This window comes from Triturus cristatus, chromosome 4_1, assembly GCF_964204655.1.
Source record: "Triturus cristatus chromosome 4_1, aTriCri1.1, whole genome shotgun sequence".
Classification (NCBI taxonomy): domain Eukaryota; kingdom Metazoa; phylum Chordata; class Amphibia; order Caudata; family Salamandridae; genus Triturus; species Triturus cristatus.
Window position 1 is genome coordinate 453,120,430 of NC_140585.1, and position 17,471 is coordinate 453,137,900.

The 17,471-nt window shown below is 43.4% G+C and overlaps 1 protein-coding gene across 1 annotated transcript in view; it reads right to left on the reverse strand.

The window, feature by feature from the left end:
• Positions 1-17,471, reverse strand: part of VWF (von Willebrand factor) — a 1,048,714-nt gene that overhangs the window by 405,216 nt on the left and 626,027 nt on the right. The window contains exon 35 of the mRNA XM_085652611.1: positions 9,318-9,538. Coding sequence (XP_085508737.1) covers positions 9,318-9,538 — 221 coding nt within the window. The remainder of the gene's footprint in view (positions 1-9,317; positions 9,539-17,471) is intronic.

Sequence of the window (17,471 nt, forward strand, 5' to 3'; positions counted from 1 at the left end):
TTGTGTTCCCAGAACTCTATGGATGCGGTGATTTTACACAAAGTACCTCAAAATCCACAAGGCAAAACAACAGCAGAGGAGAGAAGCGTTGGAAAACACAATGATGCCTCAGTTCCTGAGTACTTGGGGAGGCGATGCATCAGTTCTGCTGCATGCAGGAGAAGTGTTGCATCGAATCCAAACTGTAGGGAGAAGCGATGGGTCGAAATCCAATACGGTTCTGGTATGCGGGTGATATGTCGGAAAACTTGTTGCACAGGTGTGATGCGTGGAAATCTGGACGCACTGGAGATTGATGCGGCAAACAGTTGTTGCGTTGTTTACTTCAGCTACGATCCCACGATGCGTCGACCTTGACAGCTGCACAGCAGGGCCTGCTTCTGAGTCAGTACAGTGCTCTTGGACTTTGGAGACACGGTGCGCTGAACTTGAGCTGCGGCAGTGTCTTCGGTCACAGGCAGGCACTGAACCGATTTCTTCAGCTACATGGTGGCAACAGGCGCTGGAAGGGCAATACATCAATTGTGATGGTTAGAAGTAGATCTTTGCAGCAGAAACAACTTCCAAGAGCCCAGAACTGGAATTGGCACCACTTGGCAGGTCAGAGCTCCCAGCAGCAGAGTTCAGGGATGCTGAAGGTGAAATCTTTGCTGGCCCTGAGGCTTCTTAACAGGAGGCAGGCGCACACAGGCCCTTGGAGAAAGTTCACAAGCAGGATACAAAGCAAAGTCCAGTCTTTTTTCTCTCCAAAGCAGAAGCAGCAACAGCAAGCCAACCCAGCAAAGTAACACACAGCAAATGGGGCAGTACTCTTCCTGTCAGCTCTTCAGCTCTTCTTCTTGGCAGAGTCCTCAGTCCAGAAGTGGTCCTAAAGTCTGGGGTGTTAGGTCCAATACTTATACCCTTTTTCACCTTTGAAGTAGGCATACTTCAAAGGATGGTCTTTGTAGTGCACAAGTTCTGCCTTGCCCTGTCTTAGCTCCAGAAACATTCCAGGGGATTGGAGACAGCATTGTAAGAGACCAGGCACAGCCCTATTGAAATTAAATGAAATGAATTGAAATGTGGCATTTATAAAGCGCGAACTGTCGCTCCCAAAGGAGCCTCCTGGGGCTATACAGAAAACGAGCTTAATAGTAGAGAGTGAGGACCTAGATGAGGGCAAGACAAGATTCGTCAGTTTTTTCATAGATCCAGGACTTTAGAGCTTTCCTAAACTGCATTTCTGATTCCATTGTTCTCAGTTTGTTTGGCATAAAATTCCAAGCCTTTGCACCTAACACCGTAGCAGTTTTCCCTCCCCTAGTTTTAAATTTGAACAGAGGCAGTTCGAGGAGGTTAGCAGATGTAGATCTGAGTGTCCTCATTGTGGTGTATGGTGTAAATCTCGTGGAGAGATATTCTGGTCCTATTTGGCGAGTAGCTCTGAAGGTAATGACCAAGAGTTTGAATAGTATTCTCTTGTGTAGCAGAAGCCAATGAAGAGTTTTCAGAGCCTCTGATGCTGACATCCTGCATGGCAGTTTCAAGACCAATCTAGCAGCTGCTAGTTGCACTACCTGTAGTCTCCTCAGACTTGATTTATTGACCCCTGCTAGGAGGCTATTACAGTAGTCTAGGCGTGAGAGTATTAATGCCACAACCACTGTTTTCCTTGCAGCAAGTGGGATCAAATCAAATATTTTTTGAGGCCAAAGCAAGTACCCACCAACTTGAGTGTATGGTGTTTGAAAGAGAGGGAGGAGTCAAACCACCCCCCCAGTTTTTTAGCCACCTTCACAGCAGCTGGAGGGCCAATCCTTGGGTTGAAAGGGATTATCTTTCCCGATCAACAGGATTTCTGTCTTATCCGTGTTACAACGGAGATGGTTGTTTTTCATTCATTTAATAACCGCCGTGAGACAGGCTTTAAAGTTTTCTTCAGCCTCCTTGGAGTTTTTATCAAGGGACAGGATCAGCTGAGTGTCGTCAGCGTAAGATGTTGTTTCAATCCCGTAGGCCGAGATGAGGGAAATAAGCGAGCCATGTATATATTGAACAGGAGTGGACTAAGTGAGGCACCCTGTGGGTCTCCTGTGGTGATAGTACATTCAGAGGAAAGAAAGGTGCCAAGGGAGACTGCCTGCCTTTGATTGGACAGGAAGGACGTGATCCAAGCCAGTGCCGTGTTGGAAATGCCGCAAGATTTTAGTCTGGCTAAGAGGATGTTATGAGAGATAGTATCAAAAGTGGCCGAAAAATCTAAAAGGATCAGCACTGCATTCCTGCCATTGTATGTAATACATTTCAGAGTATCAGATATCTCCAATAAGACAGATTCCGTGGGATGTTTCGGGCGGAAGCCGGATTGTCGAGGGTGGAAGATCTGGGCTGACTCGACAAAATAAGAAAGTTCCTTATAGACCATTCTTTCTGTAATCTTACCCAAAATTTGCAGTAAGGATATGGGCCAATAGTTGGAGAGATTAGAAGGATCTATATTTTGTTTTTTCTTTAGAGGCCTCACTATAGCAAATTTCCACTCATCGGGCACTATGCCGGAGGAAAGCGAAGAGTTCACAATATCATTAATCACTGGATTCACTATATCCATGATATGATGCAATATCATTGGAGGGCATGCATCCAGTGGCGAACCTGATTTACATGCTAAGATGGCTCTGGGTGTCTGAGATAGAGTGATCGTTTGAAAGGCATGAAGAATAGGCCTATCCTGCCTGTGATCCAACTCCTGCTCGTTAACTGGTTCTTCTGAGCTTGATGCTCCAAAATCTTTTTGAATGTTGGCCATTTTATCCTCAAAAAATGTTGCGATATCATTACAAAGAGATTGAGAGGAGGGGATTTCTGAGTGTAGGGCTTTAGGATCCATAAAAGATTTCATGATGGCAAATATCTCTTTTTGGTTTTGCTTCGCCATAGCTATTCTATTCCCAAAGTAGTCTTTTTTTGCTAGTTTGATAGCTGAATGATATTGTTTCCTATGTGTTTTAAAGATCTGTAGATTTGCTATCTCATAGCCCCTTCTCCATCTACGTTCTAGTTGTTTACAGTGTAGATGTTGCTTCGCTAGATCTTTAGTGAACCATGGATCATTATGTGATTTTATTTAGCCCCTTCTGGAAGGATGTTTTAAAGGCATTAAGTCATCACTTATGGGCGTCATCCAGTTGTGGAAGCCTTGATGCTGACATCCTGCATGGCAGTTTCAAGACCAATCTAGCAGCTGCGTGTTGCACTACCTGTAGTCTCCTCAGAGTTGATTTATTGACCCCTGATAGGAGGCTATTACAGTAGTCTAGGCGTGAGAGTATTAATGCCACAACCACTGTTTTCCTTGCAGCAAGTGGGATCAAATCAAATATTTTTTTAGGCCAAAGCAAGTACCCACCAACTTGAGTGTATGGTGTTTGTAAGAGAGGGAGGAGTCAAACCACACCCCCACAGTAGCTGGAGGGGCTGCTGTCTCTTCCGGCCACCAATCCTTGGGTTGAAAGGGATTATCTTTCCCGATCAACAGGATTTCTGTTTTATCCGTGTTACAACGGAGATGGTTGTTTTTCATTCATTTAATAACCGCCGTGAGACAGGCTTTAAAATTTTCTTCAGCCTCCTTGGAGTTTTTATCAAGGGACAGGATCAGCTGAGTGTCGTCAGCGTAAGATGTTGTTTCAATCCCATAGGCCGAGATGAGGGAAATAAGCGTGGCCATGTATATATTGAACAGGAGTGGACTAAGTGAGGCACCCTGTGGGACTCCCGTGGTGATAGTACATTCAGGGAAAAGAAAGGTGCCAAGGGAGACTGCCTGCCTTTGATTGGACAGGAAGAACGTGATCCAAGCCAGTGCCGTGTTGGAAATGTCGCAAGATTTTAATCTGGCTAAGAGGATGTTATGAGAGATAGTATCAAAAGTGGGCGAAAAATCTAAAAGGATCAGCACTGCATTCCTGCCATTGTATGTAATAAATTTCAGAGTATCAGAGATCATCAAATAGGCAGATTCCGTGGAATGTTTCGGGCGGAAGCCGGATTGTCGAGGGTGGAAGATCTGGGCTGACTCGACAAAATTAGAGAGTTCCTTATAGACCATTCTTTCTGTAATCTTACCCAAGATTTGCAGTAAGGATATGGGCCAATAGTTGGAGAGATTAGAAGGATCTATATTTTGTTTTTTCTTTAGAGGCCTCACTATTGCAAATTTCCACTCATCGGGCACTATGCCGGAGGAAAGCGAAGAGTTCACAATATCATTAATCACTAGATTCAATATATCCATGATATGAGGCAATATCATTGGAGGGCATGCATCCAGTGGCGAACGTGATTTACATGCTAAGATGGCTTTGGGTGTCTGAGATAGAGTGATCGTTTGAAAGGCATGAAGAACAGGCCTATCCTGCTTGTGATCCAACTCCTGCTCGTTAATTGATTCTTCTGAGCTTGATGCTCCAAAATCTATTTGAATGTTGGTGATTTTATCCTCAAAAAATGTTGCGATATCATTACAAAGAGATTGAGAGGAGGGGATTTCTGAGTGGTGGGCTTTAGGATCCATGAAAGATTTCATGATGGCAAATATCTCTTTTTGGTTTTGCTTCGCCATAGCTATTCTATTCCCAAAGTAGTCTTTTTTTGGCTAGTTTGATAGCTGAATGATATTGTTTCCTATGTGTTTTAAAGATCTGTAGATTTGCTATCTCATAGCCCCTTCTCCATCTACGTTCTAGTTGTTTACAGTGTAGATGTTGCTTCGCTAGATCTTTAGTGAACCATGGATCATTATGTGATTTTATTTAGCCCCTTCTGGAAGGATGTTTTAAAGTTATTAAGTCATCACTTATGGCCGTCATCCAGTTGTGGAAGCCTCTGATGCTGACATCCTGCATGGCAGTTTCAAGACCAATCTAGCAGCTGCGTGTTGCACTACCTGTAGTCTCCTCAGAGTTGATTTATTAACCCCTGCTAGGAGGCTATTACAGTAGTCTAGGCGTGAGAGTATTAATGCCACAACCACTGTTTTCCTTGCAGCAAGTGGGATCAAATCAAATATTTTTTTAGGCCAAAGCAAGTACCCACCAACTTGAGTGTATGGTGTTTGTAAGAGAGGGAGGAGTCAAACCACACCCCCACAGTAGCTGGAGGGGCTGCTGTCTCTTCCGGCCACCAATCCTTGGGTTGAAAGGGATTATCTTTCCCGATCAACAGGATTTCTGTTTTATCCGTGTTACAACGGAGATGGTTGTTTTTCATTCATTTAATAACCGCCGTGAGACAGGCTTTAAAATTTTCTTCAGCCTCCTTGGAGTTTTTATCAAGGGACAGGATCAGCTGAGTGTCGTCAGCGTAAGATGTTGTTTCAATCCCGTAGGCCGAGATGAGGGAAATAAGCGTGGCCATGTATATATTGAACAGGAGTGGACTAAGTGAGGCACCCTGTGGGACTTCCGTGGTGATAGTACATTCAGCGGAAAGAAAGGTGCCAAGGGAGACTGCCTGCCTTTGATTGGACAGGAAGGACGTGATCCAAGCCAGTGCCGTGTTGGAAATGCCGCAAGATTTTAGTCTGGCTAAGAGGATGTTATGAGAGATAGTATCAAAAGTGGCTGAAAAATCTAAAAGGATCAGCACTGCGTTCCTGCCATTGTATGTAATAAATTTCAGAGTATCAGATATCTCCAATAAGGCAGATTCCGTGGGATGTTTCGGGCGGAAGCCGGATTGTCGAGGGTGGAAGATCTAGGCTGACTCGACAAAATTAGAGAGTTCCTTATAGACCATTCTTTCTGTAATCTTACCCAAAATTTGCAGTAAGGATATGGGCCAATAGTTGGAGAGATTAGAAGGATCTATATTTTGTTTTTTCTTTAGAGGCCTCACTATGGCAAATTTCCACTCATCGAGCACTATGCCGGAGGAAAGCGAAGAGTTCACAATATCATTAATCACTGGATTCACTATATCCATGATATGATACAATATCATTGTAGGGCATGCATCCAGTGGCGAACCTGATTTACATGCTAAGATGGCTTTGGGTGTCTAAGATAGAGTGATCGTTTGAAAAGCATGAAGAACGGGCCTATCCTGGCTGTGATCCAACTCCTGCTCGTTAACTGATTCTTCTGAGCTTGATGCTCCAAAATCTTTTTGAATGTTGGTGATTTTATCCTCAAAAAATGTTGCGATATCATTACAAAGAGATTGAGAGGAGGGGATTTCTGAGTGTAGGGCTTTAGGATCCATAAAAGATTTCATGATGGCAAATATCTCTTTTTGGTTTTGCTTTGCCATAGCTATTCTATTCCCAAAGTAGTCTTTTTTTGCTAGTTTGATAGCTGAATGATATTGTTTCCTATGTGTTTTAAAGATCTGTAGATTTGCTATCTCATAGCCCCTTCTCCATCTACGTTCTAGTTGTTTACAGTGTAGATGTTGCTTCGCTAGATCTTTAGTGAACCATGGATCATTATGTGATTTTATTTATCCCCTTCTGGAAGGATGTTTTAAAGGCATTAAGTCATCACTTATGGCCGTCATCTAGTTGTGGAAGCGGTGGGAGTCTTCTGCTGGCTTGCCATTAAGTATTGGAATCTTTTCTTGGGCAATTTTGGGCAAGCTGGGATTAGTGGCAAGCAGATGCCATTTACGCTTTGGCTCCCCCATAGGGCTATTCATGACTGCTTGTGTCGTCTTGGATATTGGGTTAGCCAAGGGGATAAAGTAGTGATCTGACCAAGCCTGCGGGATAGGTGCCTCTATCCGAAGTGAGGGAGAGTTGGAACAAATACCATCCAATGTATGTCCTGCCCTGTGTGTCGGCCCCTTAACTAGTTGATTCAAGCCAAGGGGAGTGACTATTTCCAGGAAGGGGGTGATCCCAGGGTTATTACCACATTCTAAATGAAGATTTATGTCTCCAAGCAGTGTAAAATTGGCGTATCTAAGCAGAGCTTGACTAAGAGTTTCTCCTAATGAGTCTAGAAAGATACTGCTATTGCCTGGGGGGGCGATAGATTAAGGCTCCAGAGAATTAGGTTGATCCATTTACGGCGTAGCAGAAGCCAAGGCTTTCCGCTCCCTTAAGCTCGTATAAAGTTCTTCCACACTAGTGTATCTCTGTGAATGATAGCAACCCCTCCCCCCACCGTCCTCTCTGTCTTTCCTACAGATGGTGTAATTGGGGGGTAGAGCGACTGCAATATCTGGGCTGCAGTCTTCCTTTAGCCACGTTTCGGTAATACATAGAAAATCTAAATCATTTCCAATGATTAGTTCCCTGATGTCAAGTGCATGTTTAACTAGGGAGCGTGCATTAATTAAACCCCCCTTCATTACCACTTGATGGTTGGCTACTATGTTTTTTGACATTACATGATTAAATTCAGCAAATGGTAACTGTACTTGGCATTCCCAGCAAGTAATAGGGCCTCTGATTTTGTCCACATCCAAATAATGTCCACACTGATTTTTAGTATTTAACTGTTTTAGGAAATTTGACGAGAATTCCTTGCCTGATTGTAAACCGGCAGCATGTTCTGGATGCGGACGGGCGCAGATGGGCTTGCCTTAGGCGCGTCCACTGCGCGCGTCCGCTGTGCGTCGGCGCCATCAACTGATTTTATAGATGAGATGCCGGTATGCTTGTGGAGAGATTAGACCGTCTCCCACCCAAGATGGCGTCCGTCAGATGTCCTGGCAGAAGTGAGGGCAAATCTGGTGTTGGTGTTCCCTCCACGCAATCAGCAGAAGCTGTGGTGGACCGGGGAACAAACGCGGAAGAGCGAGAAGATTCAGCAGACAAGACTTAACAAGTTAAAAGTGCAATTCAGCAATATACCCGACCCTTACAGTTCTCAAGTGAATAAAATATTTGTACAGTCTAATTGCTATAATATAGAAATCGGCAATACAATAGAATACACAACGTAGTGCAAGTATTAAAATTAGCAACAATAATCAAGAGCATAACTGGCTCCTGAGACCTACTAGCAGCGTTTATCTAATGCTCGTCGGTGCCATCAACTGATTTTATAGATGAGATGCCAGTATGCTTGTGGAGAGACTAGACCGTCTCCCACCCAAGATGGCGTACGACAGATGTCCTATTCAGGTGTCTGTGACAACTCCCCCTACCACTCTAGCACAGCAAGGCCCATCAGCCTGGTGATGGGCCATCAGCATATGCAGGGCACACCTCAGCTCCTTTTACATGACTGTCTAGAGTAAATGCACAAACAACCCAGCTGTCAGTCTAAACCAGACGTTTATTTCAGAGGCAGGCAGGGGCACAGGAGATAAAGCAAGAAAATGCCCACTTTCTAAGAGTGGCATTTTCAAACACACAATTTACAAACCACCTTTCCTAAAAGATGTTTTTCAATTGTGAGTTCAGGGAGCCCAAACTCCAAATCTCTATCTTTTCCCAATTTAAATTTACACTTGTAAGGTGTTACAAGGCCACTCCAATGATAACCTATAGGAGAACTAGTCCTTGCAATAGTGAAAAACACAATTGGCAGTATTTTACTATCAGGACATGTAAAACACACCAGTACATGTCTTACCTTTCACATACACTGCACCCTGCCCATGGGGCTACCGTGGGCCTACCTTAGGGGTGTCTTACATGTAGTAAAAGGGAATGTTTGGGCCTGGCAAGTGGGTGCACGTGCCAGGTTGACATGACAGTTTAAAACTGCACTGGCAGACACTGCAATGGCAGGACTGAGTCAGGTTTACAGGGCTACTCATGTGGGTGGCAAAACCAGCGCCGTAAATTCACTAGTAGCATTTGATTTACAGGACCTGAGCACACACAGTGCACTTTACTAGGGACTTACCTGTAAATCAAATATGCCAATCATGAAGAACCAATCAAAATTACAATTTACACATGGCGCACTTGCACTTTAGCACTGATTAGCAGGGATAAAGTGCCCAGAGTGTATAGGCAAGCAAAAACGAAGTCCAGCATAACATCAAAAATACAGGCTGTACAGGCAAAAAGATAGGGGGAACCACATCAAGGATGCCAGTCTGATAAGTAGAAGCTATTAAGTGTATATGACTAAAAACAAATGTTAGCATAAACCGATTAAAAACATTGCTGACATTTGGGAGTGTTGGGTTGTTAAAAAGAACAGTCAACTTGGCAAATTCAGCAAAAAGTATATTAGTATAGAACTAAAGCAAAAGAAAGAAGGCATTACTTTCGACTGAAGCACATGTAAACTCAAGCACAATATGCTTAAACATAATAGAAATAAGTAAGTAGGATTGACTCTTTATAGTAAACATTCTGCCCCATTTCTTACCTTCATGTCATCTGTAAGCTGGATTGTTTCCGTTTTGTACCTAATCTCAATAGATTTCATGCAGTTCTGTTTTGAGGCCATTGTACAAGCGCCACTGTGGAGGATTGCTTCGAGTTCCTTCTCTTTGTCACTGAACAATATATAGGAGCAGTTACCAATCAGCTTAAAGTCCAGGCCATCAAATGTTACAATGTGCCTCGTTGAACTGCCCATGCACATGCCTGCAAAGAGTAAAAAAACACATATTTAAATGTAAAAGAAAAACCTATAAATAATTTTGCTTGAAAACACCAGGATGTGTAAGAGTAACAAGAGGCTGGAACCACCACTACTGAGTGGCAGAAGTAAAAAATGTAGAAAGCAACATAAAACAAGCATTGGCATAGCAATATGTCTCACCTTTGAAACCTTAGAAGGGTTTAGCCAGAGCTATTGGCTTTGCAAATGTCTTTAAGCTATGTTGTAGAGCAGCATGGCTACTGTGCAGCAAGTTAAAAAGCTAAAATAAAAAAGTGTTATAAGCATTTTTATTGTCTTTATGCTATGTTGTTGATATATGCATTTCTAAAGCGCAGCGGTTACCCAAAGGTGTCCTGGCGCTAGCTACTATCCTCTGAGCATTGAACGTTGTAGACATGTTTACACGTTAAAGAGCCAGGTTTTTAATCCTTTCCTGAATGCCAGGAGGTCAGTGGCATTTCTCAGATGGAAAGGAAGGTAATTCCAGGCCTTTGCAGCGCAGACAATAAAGCTTTTCCCTCCCCACGTAGTTTTTTTAGTGGGTGATACTGTCACCAATTTAGCTCCTAGAGAGCGAAGAGTTCTTTTGAGCATATACCACTGAAACTGTTGCTTCAGATAGTCCTGTCCTGTTCCTTGTAGGGCCTTGTAAGCGGTGCATTGGGATTTAAAACGCACCCGTTTCCTAACAGGTAACCAATGAAGTCTTTTGATTTCCTTGGAAATTGATGCAAAATTGCCGGTGAGCAATCTCACTGCAGCGTTTTGCAACAGTTGAAGTTTATTCAGAAAACGTTCTTGTAAATTTAAGTAAAGACCATTACAGTAGTCCAGCCTTGACAGGATAAGTGCTGTAACAAGTGTCCGCTGACTGTCGGCTGAGGCCACTGCATTAACCTGGTCACCAAAGTTGAGCTTGTCATCAACTGTGACTCCCCGGTGTTTTACTTTCCTGGTGGGTGTAGGAAGAGTGCCCAGTGTTTCTGGCCACCAATTTGGGGTCCAGAAGTTGGCATCATTTCCAGACAGGATGACCTCAGTCTTGCCCGAGTTGAGCTTCAGGCAATTCTGTGACATCCACCTCCCGACTGCCTCCATACAATCATTGAACCGTTTACCTTTTCCTGATTCCTGTCCTGGCAACAGAGACACAACAATTTGTGTGTCATCTGCGTACGAGGTAAGGCAAAAGCCAAAGGAAGTGATTAAGGCGGCCAAAGATGATACATACACATAAAAAAGTGTAGGGCTAAGAAATGACCCCTGCGGTACTTCAAAAGGCAGGGAAAAAGGTTTGGAGTGGAATTCAGCCGACACGATTTGTGATCTGTCGGTTAGAAAGGCTTTTAGTAGCATCCACGCTTTACCCTGGACCCGCATGGCAACAAAAGATCCACTACCAATCATGATGGACCGTATCAAAGGCCGCAGACAGATCCAGCATAATTAATGCAGCCTTGAGACCCCGATCCAGTGCTTCCCTAATCTCTTCTGTGGATTTTATAAGAGCAGACTCTGTGCTGTGCCCGTCTCTGAAAATAAATTGAGTAGGGTCCAGAGCTCGAGTTTCGCGTAGAAAGGAACTGAGTTGCAAATTCATGGATTTCTCGACCAATTTTGCTGGTAGCGAGAGGCGTGAGATTGGTCGAAAATTATTAGGATCCTTGGGGTCTAAACTGTGCTTCTTTAGCAGTGGCAATATCAAAGCTAATTTCCAGGGTTTAGGGAAGTGCCCTGCTTCAAACATTGCATTAAAAGGGAGGTAAGTGAAAGGGCAACCGGTCCCAGGGCAAGTTTGATCACAGAGACTGGAAAGGTATCATTGGGGGAACCTGACCTTGCTGACATAAGGAGCATTTTGATGTCAATTATAGATAACAATGCACATTTGTCAAAGATAGGGTGGAGGCCTGAGGCTGGCTTATTTCCCTCGGTTAAGGCTACAGTCCCTACTGAACTTGGAAGGTTGAAAGCCGAGAAGATGATCTCCACCTTATTCAGAAAGAACATGGCGATGTCCTCGCATAATTCCTGGCTCGTCTGAATTTTAGCTGGACAAGGGGAAGCCAAGCTGGATACAGTTTCAAAAAGCTCTTTAGCAGAGTTTTTTGCTAGGTTAATTCGATTTTGCTTTGAATAAAAGTTGTTTATAAATCACAAGGCTCTGTTTGTATATCTTTTTCTCTGCTTCCTTACATTCTTTCTTCCAATTCCGCTCAAAACCTTTACAGATGAGTTTTTGTCTCCTAAGTTCCTCCCTTTACCAGGGGGCCATTGGTTGTGATCTTTTAGGAAACAGAATTTTTACTGGGGTTAGTTTTTTACAAACTGTCTCCACCCAGTTAGTGTACTGGGTGGTGGCCTCCTCCTCTTCTGTAGTCATCTGGCAAGCAGTTGCTGTAAGCACATCTTCTAATTCTGTGCCCTAAATTTTGCTCCAGGCCCTAATTTCAATCTGACTCTTAGGGCCCCCCCAACAGTGCGGCGATCTGGAGGGGCCAACTCAAATTGTACAGCTGCATGGTCAGTCCAGACAAAAGGCAAAGATTCAGTGTAGGAGAGTTGTGGGTGGTTGGAAAAGATCCCATCCAGAGTATGCCCTGCCACATGGGTAGGGCCTATCACGTGTTATCTTTAGTCACCACTATTCATCATATCTATGAGGGCCACTGTATCTGGTTCTGTAAGTGCTTCCAAATAGTAGTTAAAATCTCCCAAGATAGTAAAGGAGTCGTTGCAGAGCCCCTCTTCAAGCAAGTTTCCAATTGAAGTTATAAAGGTGTTCCAAGGTCCCGGTGGTCTATATAGTAAAATGCTCTTAAAAAAAGTGTAATGATGGGATAAGTTGAAGATGAAGGAGAGTGCCTCGCAGGCTTGGTTCGAGGCTGTATTAAAGACAGCCTTAAATGAATTATGATAAATTACTGCTAACTCCCACCCCCCCCTAGTTTGCCTGTTTAGAGTGTGGCATATAAACCCAGGTGGGGTAGCTTTGACTACATCTGGGCCTGAGGCTTTGTCTGTCCATGCTTCTGTGACAAACTCCAGTTTTAGATCCCCTCCCTCTATAAGCGTCACACACTCTGTACTGTGCTTCACCAGAGATCTGGCATTAAGCAATATGCATTTAACACAATGTTATCATGCTCCACCGTTTTTGAATTTTTGTAATTAATAGGCTTGACGGTCTGGTATAAAAGTCTAGGCAAGGTACTGTTGCAATTGGGACAAGTGACTAAGAGAGATGAAGGCCTTGTGTTAACAGTAAGACACATGCAGTCAGAGGCCTTACCAGCTGGGTTCAGGTCAAGTAGATGTGTTCTGGAGTACTTTAAAGTAGTTGTGTCACCTGGTTTCAAATGGGCAGGGGTGCTGGTGCTGAGTCCGGTCCGAGCACGTATGGGCACAGACAAGCTTGCCTTTGGCGAGCCGGCGCCACGCCCGCTGCACATGTCCGCTATGCGGTCGCGTCTGCACGTCCATAAGTAGTATCAGGGGAAAAAGAACTAACCCGCTAACCTAGATTGCCCCCAAAATGGCGGCTTCGCTCTAACTTGTGCGGTACCCCCGCGTCTGTTCGTACTTGACTAAGTGGAACAAATTCACAACTTTACAGTACAACATTCAGCATTAAAATGTTTTTTTAAATGACCAAATGTGCAAATGAGCAAATAGCGTCTCCCAGCTCAAGCCTCAGGAGATAGTGGCACTATGTTGTAGAGTAGCATGGCTACTGTGCAGCATGTTAAAAAGCCATAATAAAAAAGTGTTATAAGCATTTTTCTAAACTTATATATAATCAAAGAAGTCATTGTGTGCAACTAAACAACCCTATTAAAAAAAAATAAACATAAAAAATGTCTTCTAGTTTTTTTGTCCTTGCTGTGATGGCATCATCTTTCTGCCTCTTCAAATGCTTGTTTGTTATAGCTTTTTTTTTATAGGGGGCATAAACAACAGGATGCTGGAGGTTTGGAAATAGTTCCTTAATTACAACACAAGCAGCGGACTGACACTTGGAGAGAATCAACAGATGCCAGATTCTGAGGGCTGACTGCACTTATGGCAATGGGGCACATTAGAAACTGTACGGACAGAGTCTGAAGCCAGTATAATATAATATATATTGAAGCATTGAGGCCAGAGATAGAGAATGAAACACTGAGGTAAAAGGGTGTGTGTAGGGGGAAGAAATAAACATGTGAGAATGACAGACTGAGTTAGTATGAGAGGGGAGCAATAGAATAGAAATAATGATACCCACTGGAAGGACAAAGGGTGACAGAGAAAGAGAAACAAGAGAGAGAGAAAGATCAAGAAACTGTGTGTGTGAATGAGCTTGAGAGAGATAGAGTAAGCGAGAGAGAATGAGTGAAACTGAGAGAGGGGTAAGAGATAGTGTGTGTTAGAATGAGAGTGACCACAGGAGAGATTAAAAGAAATAGAGGATGAGACAATGTGAGATGGTCAGACAGAGAGCAATTGTGTAAATAATGCTTGTGATGGAAAATGTTACAGGGCCTGTGTTTTTTTCTTCTAATGCAAACCTCCCATCAAACAAATAGAAATCGTATTAAACTGTAGTGCAGTTATGTATTTTGAACACCTTTGCATTGTGTTTTTACAGGGCAGGCCATTAAAACACTTTACCCTAAGAGGATACTAATAGGATTGAGAGCATACAGTGGTGTATTTGCTCCATGCACTACTTATGATGCACCACAATATTTACATAAACTGGCACCGTTGAAGACTGCATGAGGCATGGTATGGTGAGAATGGAGAAAGTGATACAAGGGAGAAAAATAGAGAAACAAGAGCAAAGACTGTTGAAGTGAAGTAGGACAGAAGTGAGTGCATGTGGTTGGGTTTTACAGCGCAAGTAAGGAAAACGAGATATGAAAAGTGAACAGACGAACAAGTTTTGAAGACACAAGTTATGTACAGAATACACAGTACAGTGTTTGGGTAGCACACACTGCACAACCAAAAGCGCTAAACAGTCTTGGTATTGAATCCCTTCTAGCACAACTTGAGCCCTACGCGCTCTGCCCCTTTTCATACAGAAGTGGGAGCTGAGTCCGGTCAAATTAATCTTTTCTGGGCACTAATGTCAACTGAATGACATTTAAGCACTACTCTGAGCACTAGTGGGAACTGAAGTATCCTAAGCCACAGGTGTGAACTGGTGTTAACTGATTTATTTCCATGTTTAAGTGTCGAGTCTAATCCCCTGTAAATGATTACCTTGTGTCAGTTGGCACAGTGTATATGTGTGATTATGATTCTAATGTGTTTTGGATAATACAAAGGCTATTTCTTATATAACCTTGTGTGGAGTTTCTTTTGTGGTGTGCATAGTGTGTTGCAGCTGTGTGTGTGTGTGTGTTGCGCAATTGCTTTACACATTGCCTCTGGGATAAGCCTGACTGCTCGTGCCGAGCTACCAAGGGGGTGAGCAGTGGTTATCTTCAGCGTGTAACTCTCTTGCCCTGACTGGAGAGGTGGTTTCTGCTTGGCTTAGGGGCAAGCCCTAGCCAACCAGCAATCCTATTTCTAACATCTGGCCACCCCGGAGAAGGACTGGCCAAGAATTAACTGAACAAATGACACAAGTGAATAAAACCCATCAGAAAATGGGGGAGAAGGAATCAGATGAGAGGCAAGGCATTCTCCATAAAGAAAAGACATTTATTTACCTGGCAGCGCAGGAAGATCTGCCAACACAGTAGCCACCCGGGGTCTTAAGTGTCACCTTGAAATAGATAGACTTTCTTTTTCATGGGGGAGGTTGCAGTGGAGGACAACACGGAAGTGAGGGAGGATCATGCTGAGTCGCCTTCCCCCAGGCAGCAGCAAGCTGGGCACAGGAGGGGACTCCTGAAGACAGCACACAGATCTGAGCAACTGTATAACTGCAACATCGAGGTCAGAAGGTGGGGAAGTAGCACCCGCACTGCAGAAACACAGGTTGCGGTCCTCGCCATACCACTGAATGGGGTTGGCATGGGGTAGATTAAAAAGGTGCTTATGAAGGGATTTAGGGGTGCTGAGCACAGAGACCCCATAACAGGGCACAAGAAACCAGCCTTTGGAAGTGTCTCCCAGGGCGTGCCTGCCACCTCCCTTTGGTTTAGCACAGCTCCAGACCCATCCTGAAAAGATGCCAAACTTTAAAAGAAAAAGGAATATGAAGCACGCTAAAAACACATATCACTCAACAGCGGTGGCAGTGCGTATGTACTGAAGACCCTGTAAGTGCAGTTACTGCACCCAAATGACTTCACAGATGGCAGAAGTAAACAAGTTGGCGTTTCTGTCCTCTTTTGTTCTTTACCACATCTGTCCGTGCAGTGTCCTGGAGAGCCAGTCACAATGGGCGGGAACAAAACACCGAAAGGAGGGACAAATGTGAACAATTCACCACAGAAATGAATGGAATTTTGAAAGGCACACAAAGAAACAACTGGGAGGCGATGGGTGACGTGAAAGCCTAAAGAGTAGATACAGCATGTCTTGAAGAGACAGCGGATGTGATGCCAAGGCGCAACCTAAACAAAATGTGCTTGTGCTACAAATGAAGGCACTAACCTACTGATTAAGTGTTGGCAAAGTGTTTATGGAAAATGATTTTTCAGCAACAACAAAACCCTTTTATTAGTCTGGTGCACCTGTTAAGACCTGGAACAAGCATTTATAAAGCCAATTGGTCTGGTGATGCTTGCCAGCATTTTAGCTTTGTCAATTTTATTCTGTTTTGTCATGGTTCTTGCTAAATGTTGTTGTTGGGGAAATTGCTAGGGCCCCGTCAATCCAAAAGAAAACCCATTGGTAGACAGCAAAATTATATGTTTGATTTAAAAAGTACATATCAGCCCTAGCAGTCCCTGACTTTGATTGGAACAGCTTTTTATGTAGATGAGCTCATTGTGAAATGGCAGAACAACATATCTCACACTTAAGTTAGCCAGTAATTGGAATCGGCTAGCCCACTGCCCCACCCTGCATGATGTAGAGGGTGAAAAAATGTAAATGACACAATAATAGGTCAGTGTATGGAGAGGACTGTCTAAAAGATCCCTTACGTATGTATATTATACATATAATTGTACCTAAAATCAAAACTCCAGACCTAAAAAACATCGTTTTACCCTTAAGGCCACCTTATTCTTACCACAAACACTCAATGTCAGTAGACTACAGAATCCATGCTCAATGATGCAGTTACAGATACGGTTATTTATTTATCTATTTGTTATTTATTTTTTAAAATGTATATAGCGTAAACATGCCCCAGGAGGGTATCACAGCGCTTTACGAATAGTCATGAATTACTCCCTCCATCCACACATACTTAGCTCCCATTGTTTCATCACAGCACCACAGAACATTGATAGATCAATTTCTTATAACTAGTAAGATCTTTTGGTCAGCAATAAGCTACTACTAGATTTTGAGAAGTCCTTCAACTCAATAAGCTGGAGATTCCCGTTGCAACTTCTTCATAAGAAACACTTTATTATTATTATTTATTATTAGCATTTGTTAGGCGCGAAACAAATCATCCCCAAGAGGATCTCTCGGCGCCAGACCTCAATTTATAGGGTACATTAAAGTTTTATACTATTTACTTTGGGTCCAGGTTAGAGTTAATGGAAACCTCTCAAGCCATTCCAATCGAGATGGGCTGCCCTCTGTCCCCACTCTTATTTGCACAGGCAATAGTGCCCCTGGCTGAATCACACCAGTGGATGACTCTTATGGAGGGCGTTCGAAGAATAAATTGAGTGGAAGACCACATGTTTATATATGCGGATGACATGCTTCTCTTTTTGTGGGATCTCCATACAACTGTAACTTGCATAATGCAAATCCTGCATCTTCATGCATGTGCGGTGGTCTTAACAGTTAATT